This window comes from Rhamphochromis longiceps, linkage group LG2 (assembly GCF_057381845.1).
Source record: "Rhamphochromis longiceps isolate RC_006_pf linkage group LG2, R_longiceps_female_GT1.1, whole genome shotgun sequence".
Classification (NCBI taxonomy): domain Eukaryota; kingdom Metazoa; phylum Chordata; class Actinopteri; order Cichliformes; family Cichlidae; genus Rhamphochromis; species Rhamphochromis longiceps.
In genome coordinates this window covers 37,603,261-37,624,745 of record NC_140558.1, presented here as the reverse complement: position 1 = coordinate 37,624,745, position 21,485 = coordinate 37,603,261, and the positions used below count along the sequence as shown (strand labels likewise).

Here is a 21,485-nt window from a genome sequence, read left to right as displayed (position 1 = left end):
TACACATAACAAGTCATTCTGTGCTGTTTTGCAGTGTGAGTCAGTGAGTGACCGGTGACAGCCAATGACAAGATTCACATTTGTATATCAGTTTTCAGTTTTATTTGTCATATGCAAGTTAGCACAGGGTCAACATTGCAATGAAATATGTTTGAGGAGCAGCAGTCACTCAGCAGCATGATACAGTAGAATAAAATAAAATAAAATAATAAAAAAATAGAAAAATAGTAAGGAGCAAAATATTAGAGAGACGTGGTAAAAGAGAAAAGATGACTAAATATATATGTATCTATAAATATAAATATATGTGCACTAGTGATTATAGTATAGATTAGAGTATCAAAGCGGAAGACACACTAATGACAACTCGTCCAACCACTGGAAATGTGAGTAGGGAAGTCGAAAAATTTAAAGTAAAGTTTAGGGTCTCAGTCAGATTTTTGCACAGCTAGTGTCATTTATTTACAATTTTAATTTGTGGATACTGATCAATAAATACTGTCACTACTTTATGAGTAGTAGAAATACAAATAATTGTGTCATTATCAGAGATGGGAATAACGGCCATTACTTTTTTCAGTAACTAGTAATCTAAATAATTACCATTTCAATCATTACAACGCTGTTTTATATTGTTATTATTGTATTACATTGTTGCTTTTTAATGCCATTTTTATATTGTTAAGCACTTTATATTTATATTGTTAAGCATGGCTGTTTGAAATGTGCTATATAAATAAATTTGACTTTGACCTTGTTACTAACAAGAAAATGTGGTGTGGACTCGTTACTATGTTTCAACGCACAGAACCTGTCTTCAGCTTGGAGCTAGGAGGAGGAGACAATAGCACATGTGCTGCTGATTAGCTGAGGAAGAATAAAGTAGTCATGACCAAATTAAGATGACATTGCAAAAAGATGTTATGTCAACCGAAGACAACTATTCCATTTTTGTCTGAAAGTGTGGACTTCAAACTATATACCAGTTTTTAAATTGTGTTGATTGGCCATGTAAAACCAGAGTTATGATTAAAAAAATATATGCCATGTTTATTCCTGAACTATCATTGTTTATATTTACTGCTGGAAGAAACTGTAAAAACTGTGTTTTCTAAGGAAAGCGCTTGAAAGCACTCTCCGCTTGTGAGCAAAGACAAAAACCAAAAAACCTCCACCCTTTCCTATTGGTGGAAAAATGTACCATGTTGACAAATCAACAAATGATATGGCAACATGGCATTTGGATGTTTAGGAAGAAGGGGACGTTGTAGGAGTGACTGCGGAGGGAGATGTGAGAGATTTGTGACGTTAAGCCTGTTTGAAGTCGAAGGTTAGTGTGTTGCATTGTGTAATTAGTGTGTTTTGTGTGTGTAAATAATTTGTGTGGCATCTTATTTGATACAGACTGTAGCAAATTGGTACAGTTCAAGTTATTTTTACTTCCAATAGTGTTAACATACTACACAGGTCACGAACAAGATTTTTTACAGTTTTCATTGTAAGTGGGATAAAGCACTTAATTAAAAGGATTCTAAAAGAAATGTAAATACTGTAATTCGATTATTTTAATAAATCATGTAACTCAGATGAATTCGATGCTGCTGTGACCAGAGTGCACATGTTTGCTGTTGCGCACAGTGGTCCAAGGGACCGCTCAGGGAAGTTTGTGTGTTTGCTCAGACACATGAAAAATTAGAGGGAACATTGGTTATGAGGTCAAAGAAAACTTAGAAAAAAGATTATTATTATTATTATTTATTTGCATTCTTATGTACATACAAATCTCTTGGGTGTTGCACAATGTAGGACTTAAAATAAATAAATTCCTTTTTTGTTTGCTTGTTTTTTGTTTCTGCTGATGTCTTTAAGTCAAAATTTCAGGTTAGCATCTCGAAATTTCAGCTTTATAACATGCCTGGTACAGAAAACAGATTGGTTTCTAATTTCACCTTTATGGTTTGTTTGCTTTTAAAATAAATAATAAAATAAGCAAACAAACTGAGAATTACAGTAGTAAAAATGACATTGTTATTTTAGAAAGTGGAGCAGCCAGTTCAATTTAAGGTTTAACAGATTTTATTGGCTCTTTAATCTAATGCTCTCCCAAGAAAAAAACACAACTGATGAACTGGTCCACATCACATGAACGTTAATTAGAACTGTGCTGTTTTTCATTTCCACAACTTCTGGATATATTTAAAGTTTCAAGGACATGACCATATTAAGGAAATCCTCTCTCACTGACATCATACAAAGGCAACTACAAAAAAACTGAAACGGAGCATTTACACATTTAGAGGTTTTGGGAAATGTTGTTGAAACTTGCAGAAACCTTTATAGAGGCATAAGTTGTTTACGTATGTAATTAAAGAAAGCTTGTCTTCTTATTTAACTACAGTGGGTTTTCTGGGAGGTGACCACAGAGTTTTTAGGGTAGAGTATTTAAAAACAGATCACATTTTTCTTACATTTGCACAAGTAGAGGTAAACAACTTTTGAAGCAGATGTCCCTGTGCAAGTCAGACTTTTTCTTTTTGCAATTTAAAAGGAACCATTCAAAATGTGATCATGGTCTTTACCGTATAAAAGTGAATTAAGGTCACAGTTATTGCAAATCCACCAAGTTACTGCAAGTGATGCAAGTAAGGAGTTAGCCCACTGACTGTTTGTAGTCGGAGACACTATTATCACTGGTGTCTCATAGCCGAAATAGCTCAGCTGGGAGAGCGTCAAACTATAGATCTGAAGGTCTGTAGTTTAACCCTGGGTTTTAGTTGTTTTAAGTGGCATCACTGTCATTGATAAATTTAAGTTCTGATGCCAAACTCTATCCTCCAAAATGACAATGCTTTCACCCACAGACGCTGCTCACGTTTGGATTGTTCTGAGAGTATTGAACTGCTCTGCCATGCTTGTTCTGTTGGTGTTTAATAGGTTTGTGTTGGCTGTTTTCATCTTCCTTTAGCTCTCTGAGGACACGATAAATGTACCATAATTGGAGATCTATTAAATAACTTCAATGACTACATTTAAAATATATCAAGAAAGACAAAACAACTCACAAAATAAGCCATAAAACCACCACAAAAGTACTAAAACTAACAGTCAGTTCTTTCCATCTTTGCACTCTCCCCACCTTTACTGCACATCGGCACATAAATAAAACTGCAAAGTACTAATACATGAATATATTGCCTAATATAACTAATATATTGATGTCTTTATTTTCCTGGCACAAAGAGGGAAAAAAACCCCAAACAAATAAATCATCAAAATAATATCAGTGGTGTTCACTATCATGTCATTTTAAACAACGTTGGTATCAGGCTGCAGTTTATCAGTCAGTGCATTCCTGTCTGACAAACTGGTAAACACTGGTTTCAGTGTCCATTATGTTTGCTTCTATAGAACCACATGCTGCATGTGACTTGCTTCACCCTGTCATGTGACTCATTGATATCACCTCATGTAAGATGCCTGCTCATAATGACCTACGCCATTTTTGAATGGACAACTACCACTAGGGGTTAAATACCTGGGACTCTACACCTTTTTGGTTTTACAACTGAAGAAGCTTCTTGGATGAGAGGTGAAATGTCTTCAAGAAACTTCAACAAGTCCAATTGCTTTATTTATAACCTCCTTAGACTACCATCACCTCGATGACCAAGAACCCACACAGTCTGACACCAAACTTATATCCTCCAAGATGCTTGGCCCCATAGAGGCGTTTAAACTGAAGATAAAGAAGAAAGGTGATTGAAAGTGGCATGTTCTTGATGCCAGACATGCTGGTCTGACTGCTGTTTGAGTACCAGCTAATAATATTTAGCATCAGTGGCACCACCTTTCATTGCACAGCATAGCCGAAATAGCTCAGTTGGGAGAGTGTCAGACTGAAGCTCTGAAGGTCCCTGGTTCAATCCCGGGTTTCGGCAATATTTTTGCTTTGATTGTCATCCAGATTTTAGATGAAATTCTGCAACCATCTGACACCAAACTCTGTCCTCCAACATGACAATGCTTTCCCCCACACAGGCTATTTAACTTCAAATGTTCAAGGTCATGCTTGTGCTGGTGATTTTTAAAAGTTTTTTTGTGGGCTAATATGACTGAAGTCAGACGAGACTGAAAAAGTCACTTGGATGAGTGACGAAACATTTCTCCCACTGAAAACACTACAGAGGAACAGAATCAACTTTTTGGGATGTCCTCACCTGAATCAAGAAATTTGAGACACTGAATCAAAGATGTCAGCCCAATATTTTTTAACCTTGTCACAAAAAACAAAACTATGGCTTAACTTATCTTTAGCTAGGGAGCATTTCAAACAGATAGGAGAGACCTCAGGGTATAATTTATTTAACTTTTCTCTTGAGAAGTGTAGACGATATAGAGATTTGAATTAAGTTAAGCACTGTCTTGCATTTATGGATTCTCCAAACCTTCTTCCCATTGAATATTAGTGATTGTAATACCTAACTCCTCTTCCCATTTAGACTTGATAAAGAACAAGTTCACAGGGCTCATTGACATTAGACTCTGATAGATGCAAAAAATACATTTCTCACTAAAAGGTGAAAGTTGGAGACATTTATCAAGAAAGGAATTGTTAAGACTCTCAAAGCTCTGTACGTATTTACTGACATAGTCTCTTATCTGCTGGTGTCTGAAAGTCTCTCCCTGGTAGTTTGTATATCTCTTGTAACTACTTGATAATGGCAAAGACACCCTCCCAGTATAGATTACTGATTGTACAAAGTCCTACCTGTTTCCAAAGTCAAAATGTAGTGTCTAAAATAGATGGTTTAAAAGATGGATTGCCTGAAATGGGCATGATAGAGGATAAAGACTTCAAATTAAAGTGTAGTTTAATCTGCTCAACAATACATATGGTGCTGTGTATCACCACATTGCCGTCATACATAGACTTATCCGTGGGCAAGAGAGACACCGGTATAACTCCTATGCAATAAGGCTGACAAGCTTCCTGCTCCAGTTGCAACCATGTAGGGGGATTAACACAGCTAGCCGGTATGTCATGAATTTTATATGTGAAGCCCAGTAATAGAACAATATTTTATCTTTGTACAGCACTTTGGCCAACATTTTGTTGTTATTAAATGTGCTATATAAATAAAGTAAAGTGTATTTTATTGTCCCACACCAGCATGACTGATTGGCTTGGTTGATTGCAATCTTATCTCTGATTGGAGTGTGTGGCACTATGGGCGCAGATTGTGGCCGAAATAGCTCAGTTGGGAGAGCGTCAGACTGAAGATCTGAAGGTCCCTGGTTCAATCCCGGGTTTCGGCAATTGTTAATGTTTACGTGAACCCTCAAATACTCCTTAGCAATGTGAGATTCCCTTTAACCCACTTTATCAAGCTGGTACGTGAGTAGGAGCAAACAGCACATAAGAAGGCTCGTCTAGCACAGCATGAAAAGACTAAGACCAGGCAACAAATGTACTTTGACCACTTGTTGTGTGTTGGAAACATTGTGGATGGAAGTTTCTGCCTTTCTCAGTAATGCAAAGGCGCCAACATCCAACATTAGTATGGAGCAGAGGAAGGCACTCACATCGCTTGGTAATGACAACCATATTATCATTCTTCTGGCAGTTGAAGGTAGGTGCATGGTTTTGCTAAACCAGAAAGACTATCATGAGAAAATGATATCACTGCTCAGTGACGAAAATATTTATGAGCCCAGAAAGCGGTTACAGGAAGAGGGTTATAGATTGTCTGAAGTAGTTAGAAAAAAAATACTACACTAGACCTACACCAAGTCTCCCAACTTAGCTATTTGGGCAGGGTACTACTATTATGCTCGTGTCACCTAATAGTACCTTAGTGGATTTGCAATAACCGTGACCTCAAGGTACTTTAATAAGGTAAAGACCTACAATATCAGAGAGAAACCCGACCATCAGATGATGCTTTATATGCAATCCCAGTATAAGGCTTTTCCAGTGTCCTCACTTTTCAACAGCTAGAAGTTTGTTTGTTCTTTTCTATGAATTCAGCTGCCTAAGGATTTCTGCCACACCTGTGTGGTGTTATATGCCAAGCAGTAATTTAGGGTCAACATAAAAGAAAGCATTGCCAAAACCCGGGATTGAACCAGGGACCTTCAGATCTTCAGTCTGACGCTCTCCCTACTGAGCTATTTCGGCTTTACACTGATATAAGTAGTGCAAGTGACAGTGAGATTTCCATCAGTAATGGGGGACATTTAAAAGCTGATCTGTACCTTAAACCAATGCATACCGTTCATTATTTAAGGTTTGACTCTCAACATCCACTGGAGCACAAACTGGGTATCATCAGGACGCTAAAATATAGAGCGAACACCATCCCCACAGACACAGCGGCCAGAGAAGCAGAAGAACATCACATCAAGAAGGCCCTGAGCAAATGTGGTTATCCCAGCTGGACGTTTGTCAAAGCTGGGAAGGCACCTAGAAAATGCTCCAAGGGATCCAGGACAGAAGAAAGACAATTGCAGCCTGAGCGAAAACCTTTAGTGATCCTTTATGTGTCAGGAGAATCGGAAAAGGCAAGATGCATTTTCTCTAAACACTGCATCTCTGTGTGGCTTTCAAACCCCAAACCCCATGTTGTGCCAAAAATTGGTCCACCTCAACGATCAGGTCCCTCAGCACAAACAGATTAATATAGTGTTAAGTGCCAGGAGGATTTCTTTTATTTATACATCAGAGAAACCAAACAACCTCTGGTTACGCGTCTGGCACAACACAGAAGAGCTAACTCTTCAGGCCAGGACACCTATGGGCCAGTGGCCACTCTTTCAATGATGAGGATGTACACACTAACCCTAACCCCAAACCTGGACAAGGAGGACTGCTGGTTTGAGCGGAGGTTTGAAAATGGTACTCATGGCAATTGAAACAATGGTCATTAATAAATGGTCTTTTATCAGTGGTTGTGGATCATGGTCATGGCAATTTAGATATTAATGATGCAGCCTGATGCATGTATTAATGATGTTCGCCAGTGGTGTAAGCTTCAGTCATTATGCAAATGTACAGTTTATAAGGGTGGGGAAACTTGCAGGGAGCTGAGACTGAAGAAGTCACTTGGATGAGAGATGAAATGAAACCTCTCATCCAAGAAGCTTCTTCAGTTGTAAAACCAAGAGGTGGACATTTAACCCCCAGGTAAATGGCCTGTATTTGTATAGCACTTTACACTACATTCAGTCATCCACCCATTCACACACAGGAGATAGCAAGCTACATTATAGCCACAGCTGCCCTGGGGCACACTGACAGAGGCAAGGCTGCCAGACACTGACACCATCAGGCCCTCTGACCACCACCAGTAGGCAACGGGTGAAGTGGCTTGTCCAAGGACACAACAACTAAGACTGCCCAAGGCGGGGCTCAAACCGGCAACCTTCCAATTACAAGACAACCTGCTAACTCTTGAGCCACAATCACCCCACAAGAGCCCCTATTGAACCCCAAGTGCTAATAATAAGATGTCCTTAAGAGAGTCGCTGATCCACTATTGATCATGTGCCTCACCACACGAGCCAAGGTGTGAAAAGAAGGCGTGGGTCATTATGAGCAGATGTTTCGGGTGGCTTACAACTGTCTGCACCTACAATGCAGTTTTGAAATCCTTTCCTAGGCGCATGGACCCCCACTGGCATCTTGGATGAGGTGATCTCAATGAGACACATGATAGGAGACACATGATTGGGTGAAGCAAGGTTTGCTGCTCTCCCAACTGAGCTATATCAGCAGCAAAGCATCAGGCACAGAACATGTAGGCTGGAAAGAAGTCACATCCAGCATGTTGGTCTATAGAAGCAAACATAAAGGGCACTGAAACCAGTGCTTACAGCAGGAATGCACTGACTGGTAAATTGCAGCCTGATACCACCATTGTTTAAAACGACATGATAGTAAACACCACTGATATATATATATCTTATGTCCTTGTCTTGTCTTGTGTTTTTACTTACTTTTCCCTGGAACACTCTCTCACAGTCTGTTCTCTAAAACCTAAAAGAGGAATTATGGATTTGATCAACTGGTCTCTGAATGCAATTGACACCCCTTCTCAATGAGAAGTCTGGGCTCGGGTGAGCCTGACTGCTGAAGATATCTACCTATTCGGAACCATGATAACAGGGTTCTTGCTGATCGGAGCTGGCTTGGCCCTGACTTATCGAAGAATTAAGGAAGCGGAAACGGCTGTTTAAACCCCCACAAGGCTGCCCGCTGGGATTGAAATGGTGGGACGAGGCGTGAGTTTCTCAAAATGGGCTCATTGAGTGCAGCACGGAGAAGATCTTGGAGAACGCACGGCTGCCGTGAATATTCAGAACAAGACCTCTGAGTGAAAAACTGGATTACATCTGGAGGGGCTAGCTCGAATAACACCTTTGAGCGCAAATTTGATCACATCTTGGGGAAGTGCACTGCGGTCGTGAGTTCTCAGAACCTGCTCTTTGAGCAAAAAGAACGACAACATCACGGAACGTAAGTTTGGATAACATCATAGAAAGCTCACGGCTCTCCAACGGGAGATTCAGAGACTAGTGTTGGACTGTTAGAACAGCTTTGAAATTCATATGAGTTGTTCGCACTAAAGTAAAAACCGTCATCACTTCATGCAGAGACCCTTTCGGCGCCAGCTGCGGCCTCAAGGCTGGAGCTGAACAAAACACCCTGATAACGACTGTGTTTAGACTGTTCCCCCCATTCCATGCAAGGCCACCTGCGTTGGCTGGAAGACTGTTTACTGGGTGACTGGGCGAAGGACACTGTCTCAGCTGAACTCTGGACACACACACACACATACACTGATATGCACACACTGATCCCCCCTCCCTTTCCAAAGCCTTTGATGCTTGTGCCCTACCGGGGAAGATGGCAGTCGACTGGACCAGCGCAGACATGCTGCAGGACCGGATGCGCTGTCTACACCGGCTCTCTCTTACCCTTTACCCGCCCCTGTTGCTTGTCTTGTGTTTCTATGGTGTATTGATAGTCATGTGCTTTTTGTGCTGAGGTGTTTTTTCTGTTATCAAACTGTTCTCCCACTAGGAGCTCAGTCTGAGTGGAGTTTTTTTTCTCCTCCTCTTACCTCATGTTATGTATTTTCGTTGTTTTTTTCCTATCAGCCTACCTTTCTGACATGTCTCCCCAATGTGATGTTTGTGTAAAGTTGGTCAGAAGGTTCCTTTGTAAGTGTGCATGCGCCATTAGCGTGCTGCCTGCTGTAACCCTAATTTCCTTCGGGATTAATAAAGTATTCTGATTCTGATTCTGATATTCCTTTGATGGTTTATTTGTTATATTATATTATATTATATTATATTATATTATATTATATCATATCATATTATATTATAATTTGTTATATTAGGCAATATACTAGTGCATTTGTGGTTTACAGTTTCAATTATGGGCTGATGTGCAGTAAAAGTTGGAAGAGTGCAAGAATTAAGTTTTTGTCTTCCTTATTTTTTTAGGTGCTCTTGTAGTCATTAAATTGACAACAACAAAATCTAATGTGTTACCCCTGCCTTTTCTTTGTAGATTCTCTCAGTTGTTTTTGGTTCTGCTTTAATCTTCTGCTCTTAGTTGGTGTGAAACTGAAGCCTTCTCGACATAACTTGAGCTAATTTTAGGAAAATATGCTTTGGTTTATCAGCAATCTGAGGCAGCGGGGCTTGTACAGAGGAGAGGAATGTCACCGGCCCCACCCCACATTCCCCTCTGCCAGACTGAAGCATCCAGTTTGGACCCCTGTGGGGGCATTTAAAAGACGTGTAAGATACAGTGAATCCCTCTCTAAACCCACAACACCGCTGCTGTCTTATCTCACCAGCTTCTTTATGCGCAGTAAATTGCATTCCTGTGGTGTTTGCAATGAAATCGGCATGACTTACTTCCAACACTGAAAAATGTTCATCTCCCTTGAGCTAATTAGTCTTACATAATCACTCAGCAGGAGCTACAGAAAGCAAAAATAAAAACTCCAAATTTACAAGTCTAAAGTAAAGTTCAAAGACGACTTACATCGTCACACATGTGGTGTTATTTAATGAGGATTTCTGCGCAGAGCCCGAAATATCCGCCGATGAGCTCATCGATCACACATCTGACAGATAAACCAGAAAGATCATTCCCTCTGCAGGGTGATCGTTACAGCCTCTTATTCGCCATCTGATTTAAAGGGATCAAACGGATGACGTCGCCCTCTTTCGTCACTGAGCCACAAATTTGCAGATCGTTTATCCGTTAGATGTCTCACTCCTGTTGTCATATCGACTGTGGCTGCTGCTTTTTGAACCTTTGTGTTATAATAATTAGATCGAGGCTGCCAGTAATCTGAGAAAATCACTAATCCAGTTTACCGCACTATGTTATTACTGAGACACTTTAATGTCATTAGATATCTGTTGTGCCGTTTGAATACATAAAGAAAGCCAAGTTAAAGTCTTTTTATGATATAATAAAAAGATGTATTTAAATTGTGCTTGTTTTTCTTTTATTCTTTTTATTCTTTTATTTTTACTTGTTTCATTTAATTAAAGTCATGTACATTCTATTTATTTACCCCATTTGTAATAGGTTTTGTTTAATCATACTGCTATTAAAGAAATCCCCCACCTATTTTAAAATTGTTGTTCATCAGATCATCAGAAACTTTATTGTCATTGTCATGAGAACAACGAAATTAAGAATGGTCCCGATCATTGCATCATCCCTAGCAATATCAAAATATAAATAAAACAATAAAATTCAATAAATAAAATAGATAGAATACTTAAAATACTAATAAGATAGAACACAAAAACAAACATAAGGCGTACAAAATTATCCAAACATAGCATCGATCGGTAGAACACTGAGCTGCTGCAACTACGTGCGCCGCCATCTTGAAAACACATAAAAGAGTCATCAGTTGTTGTTGTTTATTTGTTTGTTTTCAAATTCTGGTTCATATTGGTTCATATATTGGTCACACAATTGTACTTTTATCTCATTATAGTAATCTGCAGCCAAAATGATCAACTTTGTCAGTCTATTTTTTTGTGGATTCAGGCTTTTAGATGCCATTAAATATAGAGAGAGCAAGGAGCCATTGATTTCTCCTTTCTTTTTAAACTATGCATAATGTAAAAAAAACAAACAAAGACACAAACAAAAAAAACTAAATGCATTGTGCACAAGCATACTAATAATGGGTGAATCATCTCTCTTAAGATTTAGATATCAGGATCATGTTGGATGAGATCACCATGTTACACGAGGTTAACTACAAATCAATTACTCCAGTGAATGACAACTTAAAACAATGCATTTCCTGAATAAAATGCAGTGTGAACGCTGATATGTGATCATTTCTTTTAGCTGAAATCCTGTAATTGCTGAAATATTTAACTGAAATACACCGAATCATTCACCTATAAGTCAAAGTGCAGACGGACCGTCCACCTCACACCTTTAAGTCTGTTTGTGATGAAGTCTAAGTGCTGAGAGAAATCCTCTGTTTGGTTTTCTTTTGAAGGCTTTGGGAGTTTGAATTGAAGGATTTTTAAAAGAAGCCAATCCTCTTTTGACACTGGTAAGACTAGAAAACTCACAAGGCTTGTAGTAATTTGGAGATTTCTTTTTTCATTATGTTCACGTAACATCTTAAAAAATCTGCAACGTAATTGACTTTTCTGTTTCAGGTGTGGGCAGTGAATGTCATTAATAAAAGGAGGGACATAGAGTTTCAAGCCCAGATGCTCCTTAAACTGCCAAACCTCCTAAATTTCAGTGAGTCACATCTGACATACAATTGTTGACAGTTCAGCTATAGTCTTTCAATATATATGTTTAAAGGATCATTCTCATAACTTTATTCATAGAACACCCAGCAGGTAGAGCATAGCTTCAAACTGCTCACCGCACAGGATGTGGTGATAGAGGCAGTTCCCCACATCCTGCAGGGCTTCTGGGAGCTTCCTCCTCGCCTCTTCTTAAACATGGCCTAAGCATACTGTATGAGCATACTCTTCACCAGTGTCACAAAGGCCACTTTGGATCGAGTCTCCAAAACTATCACAGCAATGGAAAGCCGGGAGATCAGAGAGAAATATTCACCTGAAATTCTGCTCACTAACGTTGCAAACTTTACACCAGTGATGCTCACTACAATTGCCGATGTAGCAAAAAACCCCACATTTTCTAGATCTTTAAACCCCCTTCTGAAACTCCACCAATGCCTGACATTCTTCCCAATGAAGTTTTAAAGTTTGAATGGTGTCTGTTGGTTCACTTATGTGGAAGTAGTTAGAGTTGAAAGAGGAGTACGTTGAATGAGAATTTGAAGAGTCTCCCCATTGAAATATTTTATAAATTTCCCCTGAATAAAGTTGACAATTTAAAAAAAAGAAGAAGAAGAAGTTATAAATAACAAAAATAGAAGCACACATGTCTAAAAGATGAGAACTCTAATGGTGCTTGAATGTTTTTCTAAGTTGAAGGAGATAACCCGCAAAAAATGAACTGAATAAAAATAGCGTCTCAATACAAGCATTCAAACTAATTATTCAAATTTCTCTGGGTTAGTTCATGTGAGCCAAAAGCTCAGGTCTAAACACAGTTTGTGACAATTTTTTCTACTTTTGGCTATATAATATGATATGGATATGATTGTGTTAGAGGCAGACAGTCAATCATTAAAAAAGTTGGTTTAAAGGGAGGGTGACCTTAAATCAAGGATAGGAGCTATGTCAAACAGTGAGTCATGCAAAGCAGAGTCCAAGAATAGAAACGTGGAGGTGGAAATGATAATAATGTGTGCCTCCTTATTTCTGATAATTTTATTTTGTGTAATTGTTTAAATACCCGTCATGTCTAGTAGATCTTGCGAGAATCCGAATCAGGAGTTAAATGCCAAACATCTTTGCTTGTCCAGGACGAGCTCTATATCTATCTATCTCTATAGCTATTTAGGTTTCTATATGAACAAGTGCGTGTGTAAAATGGCGAAGCGGAATTGACAGGCAGAAAGAATAAAGAAAAAAAAAGTATTTTTTTAAGATAAGAAAGAACAGCAGCAGCTTTGCATTCAGTGTTTGTGCTGAAATGCAGGCATGATTACAGCGATGCGTTTTCTCTTGCTTGGTTCCTGGATTTTTTTGGCGGAGTGAGCCCTCTGTGTGTCCCCCTCCTCTCTGGCAGTACGTGCGGGTTGTGTAACGGTGGGAGCGACGGCTCGGTCCCCGCCCTGCTCCTTTAAATACCCGTAACGGGGTCAGTCCAGCAGACAGACAGTGGGATGTGCTGATATCTGCTTCTTTCAGCGTGGGTACTCTAACCGTGTATCTGGTGTTCGTGCTGCGTCATGGAGCTGGACCGGCGACTACTGCTGGCGCACTGCACGGCTCACGCCCTCTCGGTAGCGGCGGGCTTGCTGGTGGTGGTCCCGATGGCTCTGAACGGTTCCGCTTTCAAAGGCCGCTGCGCCCTCTTTTCCAGTGGATACTGGAGGACGGATGAGCAGGTGGAGCCGACGGGCACGACGGGAGTCGTGGATCACCTGGTGGTGCAACAGTGGGGGCCGCCGGCAGCCTGCCAGTTCGCCACTTTTGTGGGCATTTTCACGGTGCTGTACGGAGCTGCGCAGGGCTGGAGGTGCCTCTTCTATCTGCATGGACAACATGACGAGTGAGTCTCCCTGCAGCACACACCCACCCCTCCATACGTCTCAAAACACAGAGAAGGGCGGGTACAACACTACTGACCTACATTTGGTTATGTTCTGCAGAAAGATAATGCTGCATGGTGCCACAGTAGTCCGGTGGTACTTGGAGATCCTGCAAACGCATTAAAATAGATGAAGGCATACATAAACGGATGCATGCAGAAACGGACGCAGTCATGTGGTGTGGATGATCAGTCAGCGTATCCACCAGCACAGAAGGCTGTCGGCCATGTTAAGGAGAGGAGAAAATGTTCTGAATATATCTGCATCCTTTATTCTAGTGATGTTTTTTGACCCCCCCCCCCCCCCCCCAAAAAGAAGTGTAGTGTAAAGAAACAGGAGAAGAAAGAAACACATTGAGAGCTCTTAAGAATAACGAGTTTACTTAAACAACAACAACAACAACAGTATTTTAGGTCTTTATGAATCAGCTTGCCTACATGTGAAAAAAATTCTCAACGTTTCATTATAGAAATGCTGGTACTGCCTCTCCACACCGGGAGCATCACCTACATTAAGTCAAAGGAAAAAAATAAACAAGGTCTCAGCTGCAACTTTCACACTTTTCATCAGGTGGGCCAAAGTGGACCTTCTGCCGGCCGGTTCTGACCCCGGAGGTGCGGGTTTGACACACCTCTGAGTCATGCTCAGGCCCCTGATGTCAACCAGCTGCTGGGCCTTTCTAAACCAAACCTGTGGGTCACATGACCTACAAAAACAAACTGCAGTTATCACAGTAGTCATAGCAGGGGTGTCAAACATAAGGCCCGTGGGTGGTATTTGGCCAGGCAGAGACTCCAGTATGGCCCTCTGGACAGCTTTGCATAATGTGAAGTTTGGCATAAATTTTGGACATTTAGCTTTGTTTTCATACGTTTTATAGCTTTTCCCAATGATAAAGGCCTAGCCCCTGGGTTACTAGACCAGTGTGAATAAGTAATAAACAATTCAATTTTATTAGATTAAATTTTACAGTGGATCCACAGTAAAGGAAAATGGACAAGGAGCTAACAGAACTACACATTTATTTCTTACGATTTAAGTTCAGAGAGTTTTGCTAACATTGTTCTGTTGCAAAACAGCTGCAAACCACCACAATACCACCGTATTTTACTGTTGGTATGATGTTCCTTTTCTGAAATGCTGTGTTACTTTTACAGCAGATGTAATTTTAAGACTACTGAAAGAGAGTTAAGGTTGTCCTGGTTGACTTACAAGCTTGTTCAGATTGTATGGTTTTTGGCTTATATACTGTATTTCCATGTATGTTTACCGATGTTTCCATAAATAGCTTTATCCATTTCCCAATTTACTTGTACAATGTAAAGCGATGAGGGGTGTTTCAAGACTTTTGTGCAGTACTGTATATACTGTTCGTCTGTATCTGTTGAGGAAATCTGTAGAAATAAAAACATTACTGTGATAACTGAAGCAGCAGAAAGAGGGGATGTAGCTGCAGTTGATATTATAAATTAATCGTGCATTTGCTCCAACGTTGGCCTTAAGCCTCAGCTCTCTGTGTGTCTGATGGCCATCTCTCTCTCTCTGTTTCTGCCCAGCACTCTGTTTTCGTCCTTCCTCACAGTCCTGCTGAGCGTGTGCGTGTTCTTCCTGTCTGGAGGAGCCAGTGTCATCTTGTCACTAGGACTCAGCTCCTGGTGCGACGTTGTGACAGAAAATGACACACAGCCATTCAGGTACATCTAACGCAGACGCCCCTTTGGTGTTGTGGATGGATGCCTGCTCAGTTTGACATCGAGAGGCCTGCACATTTCCAGACTTTTCTTTTGTTGCTCCATGTGTGATTTTAAAAAGAAAATGATTCAGGGTTGACGTTAAAATGTGTGTTTTTAAAGCGTGTGTGTAGCTGTCATCTTGTTTGAGCATATCTTCAGGTCCTTTTCTCATCTATTCTTGTTTGTTTTGAATTCAGCTGTGCAGAGTCCCAGTCTGTGCCGCTTTACCTGGACGTGGACACTTCATCTTTCTTCACAGAGCTCAGTCTGGCGCAGGTAGGAATGCTCAAATACAAGCAAACCCAAAATGTTGCGCACACCAGAACGCAAAAGGGACACCGACTTCCTCCCAGGCCTCTGAAACAAGAGCTTCACAGTTCGGCTGTCTGCTTTTCTGAAAGGCTGAAGGAGGTAGAGCACGATGAAGAAAAAAGAAAATAATTATTTAACAGTTCAGACAGATAACTTAAGTAATATTAAAATGATCACAACAAGCTAATTAGACATCTGAAATTATAGAACAGGGGTGTCAAACATAAGGCCAAGGGGACTGAATCAGCCCGACAAAGAGTCTAATCTGACCCCAATGGCCAAATTAACTGTATTTTCATAAGGTTAAAAAAACTTTCCAACTGATGAAGACCTCCCCTGTGGCCATTAATGCTATAACACAGTAATTGATTAATAGATGAACCTTTAAAAATAACAGCATGAGCTCCCATCAGTGTAGCAGCTGCAGTAGTATTTACAGATTTATCCCCGTTTTGTGCTTAAATACAGGATGTTTTGTATGTAAACATTGTTCCTGATCACATCACTGTAGTCACTCATTTCAGGGTTTTTTTCCACCCTTTTGTTTGATTCGGTGTCAGCTGCAGTGATGTTGTGTGAGCTGTTTCTAATGGCAACAGATCTTTTGTCACAGATTTGATATTTTAGGAAAGCAGACGCGTGAAACAGGAAAGCAGGTTTCCTCTGTCAGAAGAAACCACTTTTGTTCGGCATCATGTTCGTCTGAAGCTTGTCTGTTTTGCAGATTTATCCAGGAATTAAAAGCATGCATTTAGGAGTTTCTTTGATGTTGTCAGTGCTTTGTGTTTTTGTTACAAAACATCATTGATCGACACAAGAGCTGATGTCAGCCTCCGTTCTAGCAGCTTCTGCAGCTCCATTCAGTGTCCTGGGCAGGATTGATCTAATCTGTCTTTTGGAAACAATGAAACGAGTGTGTGAGGTTCACTCCCGCAACAAACCGACTCATATTGATGAGACACGGTGACGCTCTCGGCTACGGTCATTTTTCAGTTTTTCCAGTTCTAATCTGTCCCGTCTAAAAACGGCGTCCCCTCATCTCTCCTGCTGTCGTCACAGTGAACTATCGACTCGTCCCTGAAATCAAAAGTCTCACAGGAAGTGGTGTTTGTTAAAGACACAGACTGTATGTTTTTACAAATTGATTTTTGGACTTCCACATTTCTGGAGCCGCATTGTTGATTTTTAGATTTCTCCTGTGAATCTTTGTCCCGGAGTTTTAAATGATCGAAACAATAGGCTGGGTCTTAACTCAGTTTTTCTACTTGTTTGTACATTTCTCTCAGCTCCGGTCCCATAGTTTCACCAATCTACCTCCAAGAATTTGCTGACAGTCGTTATACTGAGATGATAACTGTTGTTTCACTGATGTATTGTTAAAAATGGCATAAAATGAGAGTGGAAGATGGACATGTGAGTGTGTGCTATATACATTAGAGGGTTACCTAGGCAACCAGAGTCTGAAGCATCCACTCACTACAAAGGTTGAATGAATTGCTTCCCCTGTGTGCGCTGCTTTAGCTCAGCCATGTTGGTCATTCGGAGGCAGAAGTGACCATTTGTGGATCACACATAAATATAAAAGTCATCTGCTGCCTTTTGGGCCCATGTTTTTGAACCTTCCATGCTGGTGTTTTGACCTTTGCCATGGTAGTTCTTTTGGAGCCACACGTTCCATTATAAGGATAAAAAAGATGGATTCAGCAACTGAAGCAGCTGCATTTATAACCTGTAAAGATGCAAAGCACAGACACAGATATCTGCTAATTATTACTCAGTAACAGAATAATAAAACACAGGAATTTCACAAACTTCTTGGGTGCTTTCTGCATCGTTATCCTTCACCATGTGTCTGTTCAGTGTTTTTTCGATACGTGACTGTAAGCATCTCTCTTCATTCTCAGGCGTCGCTGTGGCTTGTGACGGCTCTGTGGCTGGTTCACTCCATCCTGGCTTTACTGCGGCTCTACCACTCTCACAGCCAGCACATCAGCGGGCCCTGTCTGCACCGGGAGAAGGAGATGCTGCTGGGAAACAGTCCATCAGACAGCGGCTCTCCCTCGCCTCCTCCTGTGACACCCATCCTCTTAGTCTAACCCAGAGTGTGTGAGGTACTGACAGAAGAAGCCTCCAGTATTCACATTTAAAACTCAGTTTGTTCATGTCTCGATCGATGATGTCAACTCCGCGGTACATGAGCCTGACCAAGGAATCCATCAGGTGTAATATTAATCAACCAACAAAAGAACGCAGTACAGAAATTCCAAAGATACCATAGAAAGAGTTCAGGCTTAAATTAGATATGTCTGTAATGCATGTTACCTTTTTAAAAACATTGGCTGATCTGTGTTGTCCTTAAATATTAATTATCAAGTAATTTATCTTATTTAATGGCTTAATGTTATTTAACAGCTTAGTATCATCACTAATATCGGTGAAATCATGCCTACTGCATTTTAAAGGTTTTTCCACAATCTTTAAAACCTCTTTTAACCACTTGGATTATTTTTTTTATTATACGACAAACAAATTCACAGGAAAAAGAGGAAATAAGAAATCCTATAATAATTCAATAAATACAAAATCTTTCACATATTTGAAAAGGGTCCTCAGACCTGTTGAAACACCCACTGCAGTGTCAACGTTGGCAGATAAGTCCAAATTAAATTCAGTATTAAAAATAATACAAGTGATTCATAAATTTTAACAGGAACTGCACACAATGTGTTTTTTGTCTGGATTCACTTTAGTGCAGACATATAGAATACAAGTCATAGTTATTTTGAGGTATTTATACTCCATCTTGTTGCCTTGCAAGATAAAAAGAAATGCACAGATGGATGTAACTGACAGTAATGCATTTTAATTTTGGCTAAACAGGCTGTTTTGAGCTTGTGATTTTGCCAGGTTTAAAGGAGAGCTGCTTTTGAGACACTATAAATTCTGACTGTAAGCTCGACATAAGCTTTCTGACCTTAGTCTCACTTCATAGTACAATCCTGAGGTGATGGGATTGAGTACAACTCTATGGATCTGCTCAAACTGTGGCTGTAATGTGAGGGACTTGCTGCCCAATCATGGCTTACAAACCCTAAAATAACACGGAAAATTCTTTTTTTAGGAATTGAAAGTTTTGAAAACACGTGAACTTTATTGATTCACCGATTCATTTATGAGCATTAATATAATTTCAGTAAAAGGGATCTGCACGCTGAATGTCTTGTGATCAAAGGTTTTGATTGGAGATGAAATGTGTTTGCAATGATGTCAGGGACGTTTGTACTGAAGGATTTTATAGATTCAAAATATACCAGTTACTGAAGAATACAGTTGTTGTGTCAAATCCAACATTGAAGACATTTATGGGCAAAAACATTTCCTTAATAAGTGATAAGATAGGAACATGCAGTCTGTAGGTCCACAGAGTTGGTCTGTAGTGGGACTAAACTTATCTGCCTTCAAACAAAAGGGGATTTCACAGCTGAAGCACATTATAACAATAACCAGTGTTGTTGCTTATTTTTGTCTTTTCACCGCATTTTCGTGAGTCACTGTTCATTCACATCATTGATGACACCACAAGCAGCCAGCCTGGTGTTTGTTCCAAGTACATTTACAATGCATGGTTGTTTGCGTTTCTGCAGGAGCTCGACATTTTGCACAGTCGTGTCCTCATCAGGGAGAATTCGTTGTATTGTCCTGAGTGTAATATTCGGATGCTTTCATCGTGAAGCATGTGGCGAGAGCGTGACTGAGCCACCGTGTTCGTGTAACAGGCTCACTGTGTGAGCATGACCTGAATGTTCTGTTGTGTATTGGGAAAATCTCTGCCGGCCTCTCATCTTGTGACGATTTCTGTCATGATGCTGTTTGCGTGGAGGCGGCTGCTCTCGGACCGTCAGTGAAGCAGTCAAATCCTCTCAGACGATCCACGTAGAGTTTAATTAGCAGGAAAACTCTGATTTGTGACTTTTTGAGACAGATTTATGTGGAGCCCAGTGGGGTTGATATGAAGTCGTCGTTGCACTTCTGTCAACCCGAGCAGCTGTAATGACACGCAGACAGCAGAGGTGGAAATCTGAGGTAAAGAGGCGGCTTTGTGATGTATTAAATGTTTTTGTATGCTGAACATTGTCCTGCTTTTTACCTCTGAAAACCGTTTGTGCTCATTCACACTTGCGTTTTTGCATTGTTGTTGTTTACAAATAAAAAAGAGTCATTATAAGAGAACCTTGCTCATTTTTGTTATTTACAAAAGCACCATCACCCTGATCACACGTCTTCTGTTTGCTTTAGTCACTTTGATATTATTCTGGTTACAATGTTAATTACAGTGTTGAGTGCCAGATTGGATATCTATTAAATATTTCCTACATCGTTTATTTAACTGTAAGTGTGTTGGGCTGCAGTGACCACAGCTTACATCCCATGCACAATAAGAGAGAATGCAGTCTAGCAGTACAACAATCAGTCACTGCCAGACACTTTATTACGTACACCGATTCAACTGCTCTTTAACACAGATATCCAGTCAGCTAATCATATGATCACGATTGCCTGCTGAAGTTTAAACTGAGCATCACAATGGGAAAGAAATTTGATTTAAGTGACTTTGAACATAGTGTGGTTGAATGATGTGACGGTCACACAACCATCTCTATAAGTTACAGAGAATGTCTATGAAATATTCATGAAAGAATGTTTTTCTTGTTGTCTTTAGACATACCAATAAATGTGTGGGGAAAATAAAAAATATTGTCCTTGCATGTTTTCCTGACCTGCAGATATCTGAGAAAATCATTCCCACCACAGTTGTATTTCTCATGGACAACAAGAACAATGCCTAAGTCCTTTGGTATACCTTTTTTCCATATTAAAAACAAATACAGGATAAAAACAGGGCTCATGCTGCAACACATAGTTTGCTTTAGGGTGTCAATAGGAACACAAAGGTAATACATTCACTTCTGAATATATTACCTTATACTTATTTGTGTTACTGCTCAAGTTTATATAATGTAGTAACCACTATTAATAGAGTTAAAATTACACTGAACATCTGCTTGTGACAAATAGCCAGAGTTATATTTTTTGTATTTTGCAATTAGACTTTATTTTTATTTAGTTTTTTCAGAGAGGATTTTCTTGTTTCAGTTTATTTTTTAGTGTTTACAAATATTCAATTCTAGCATCGTTTTTATTAGTTTAGGTCTTTAGTTATTTTTGTATGGAGGGCATATGTTAGAGGTGATCAATGCATCATGCACCGGTTTGTTTGTTTGTTTGTTTGTTTTTTGCTTTTTTACCAAACTAACAAACTAAGGATATTTCCTTTAGTTATCTCCAAAAGTTAATTCTGTTCATCCGGATGAACAGAGTCAACTTGATTCAACAAGATTTACTTGCCTGGATGACTGAGAATGCATCAAGACGTTTCCTTTAGTTAGTTTTGTTGTGTGAATTGTGTTCACACAACACAATTCACAACAAACTACCACTGAAAATAAAAAAAAACTATTTAAAATATTTTTAAATGAACTAATTGAAGCTAAATTGACCCGAAAACAACTATACGACTAAAAATAATACTTTTCAAAAATCCTGGTACGGTAGTTATGTTGATGTAGTAACATTTTCTTTCGCTAGATGGCAGTAAACAAAACGTATCTGTCTTAAATGAGAAAGAGGAAGAAGT

The 21,485-nt window shown here is 39.7% G+C and overlaps 1 protein-coding gene and 3 non-coding genes across 4 annotated transcripts; 3 read left to right on the top strand and 1 right to left on the bottom strand.

Moving 5' to 3' along the window:
• Positions 1 to 3,865: 3,865 nt before the first annotated feature.
• trnaf-gaa (transfer RNA phenylalanine (anticodon GAA)) lies at positions 3,866 to 3,938 on the top strand. Its single transcript has one exon. It is a non-coding gene; the product is annotated as a tRNA-Phe (tRNA).
• Positions 3,939 to 5,243: 1,305 nt separating this feature from the next.
• trnaf-gaa (transfer RNA phenylalanine (anticodon GAA)) lies at positions 5,244 to 5,316 on the top strand. The gene has a single exon. It is a non-coding gene; the product is annotated as a tRNA-Phe (tRNA).
• Positions 5,317 to 6,105: 789 nt separating this feature from the next.
• On the bottom strand, positions 6,106 to 6,178 carry trnaf-gaa (transfer RNA phenylalanine (anticodon GAA)). Its single transcript has one exon. It is a non-coding gene; the product is annotated as a tRNA-Phe (tRNA).
• A 7,038-nt stretch (positions 6,179 to 13,216) lies between these two features.
• Positions 13,217 to 20,020, top strand: LOC146677849 (transmembrane protein 179). The gene is made up of 4 exons (XM_085427093.1): positions 13,217 to 13,705; positions 15,302 to 15,439; positions 15,676 to 15,754; positions 17,695 to 20,020. Exons 1-4 carry the CDS (start codon positions 13,383 to 13,385, stop codon positions 17,884 to 17,886), a joined length of 732 nt encoding a protein of 243 aa, XP_085283219.1. The 5' UTR covers positions 13,217 to 13,382; the 3' UTR covers positions 17,887 to 20,020.
• Positions 20,021 to 21,485: the final 1,465 nt, after the last annotated feature.

What these genes read in the sequence shown, in the direction of transcription:
- LOC146677849 (XM_085427093.1), top strand. Translation starts at nt 13,383, where the DNA reads ATGGAGCTGGACCGGCGACTACTGCTGGCGCACTGCACGGCTCACGCC. An exon ending in CTGCATGGACAACATGACGA is followed by an intron (nt 13,706 to 15,301) that starts GTGAGTCTCCCT and finishes GTTTCTGCCCAG; the next exon opens with CACTCTGTTTTCGTCCTTCC. An exon ending in AATGACACACAGCCATTCAG is followed by an intron (nt 15,440 to 15,675) that starts GTACATCTAACG and finishes TTTTGAATTCAG; the next exon opens with CTGTGCAGAGTCCCAGTCTG.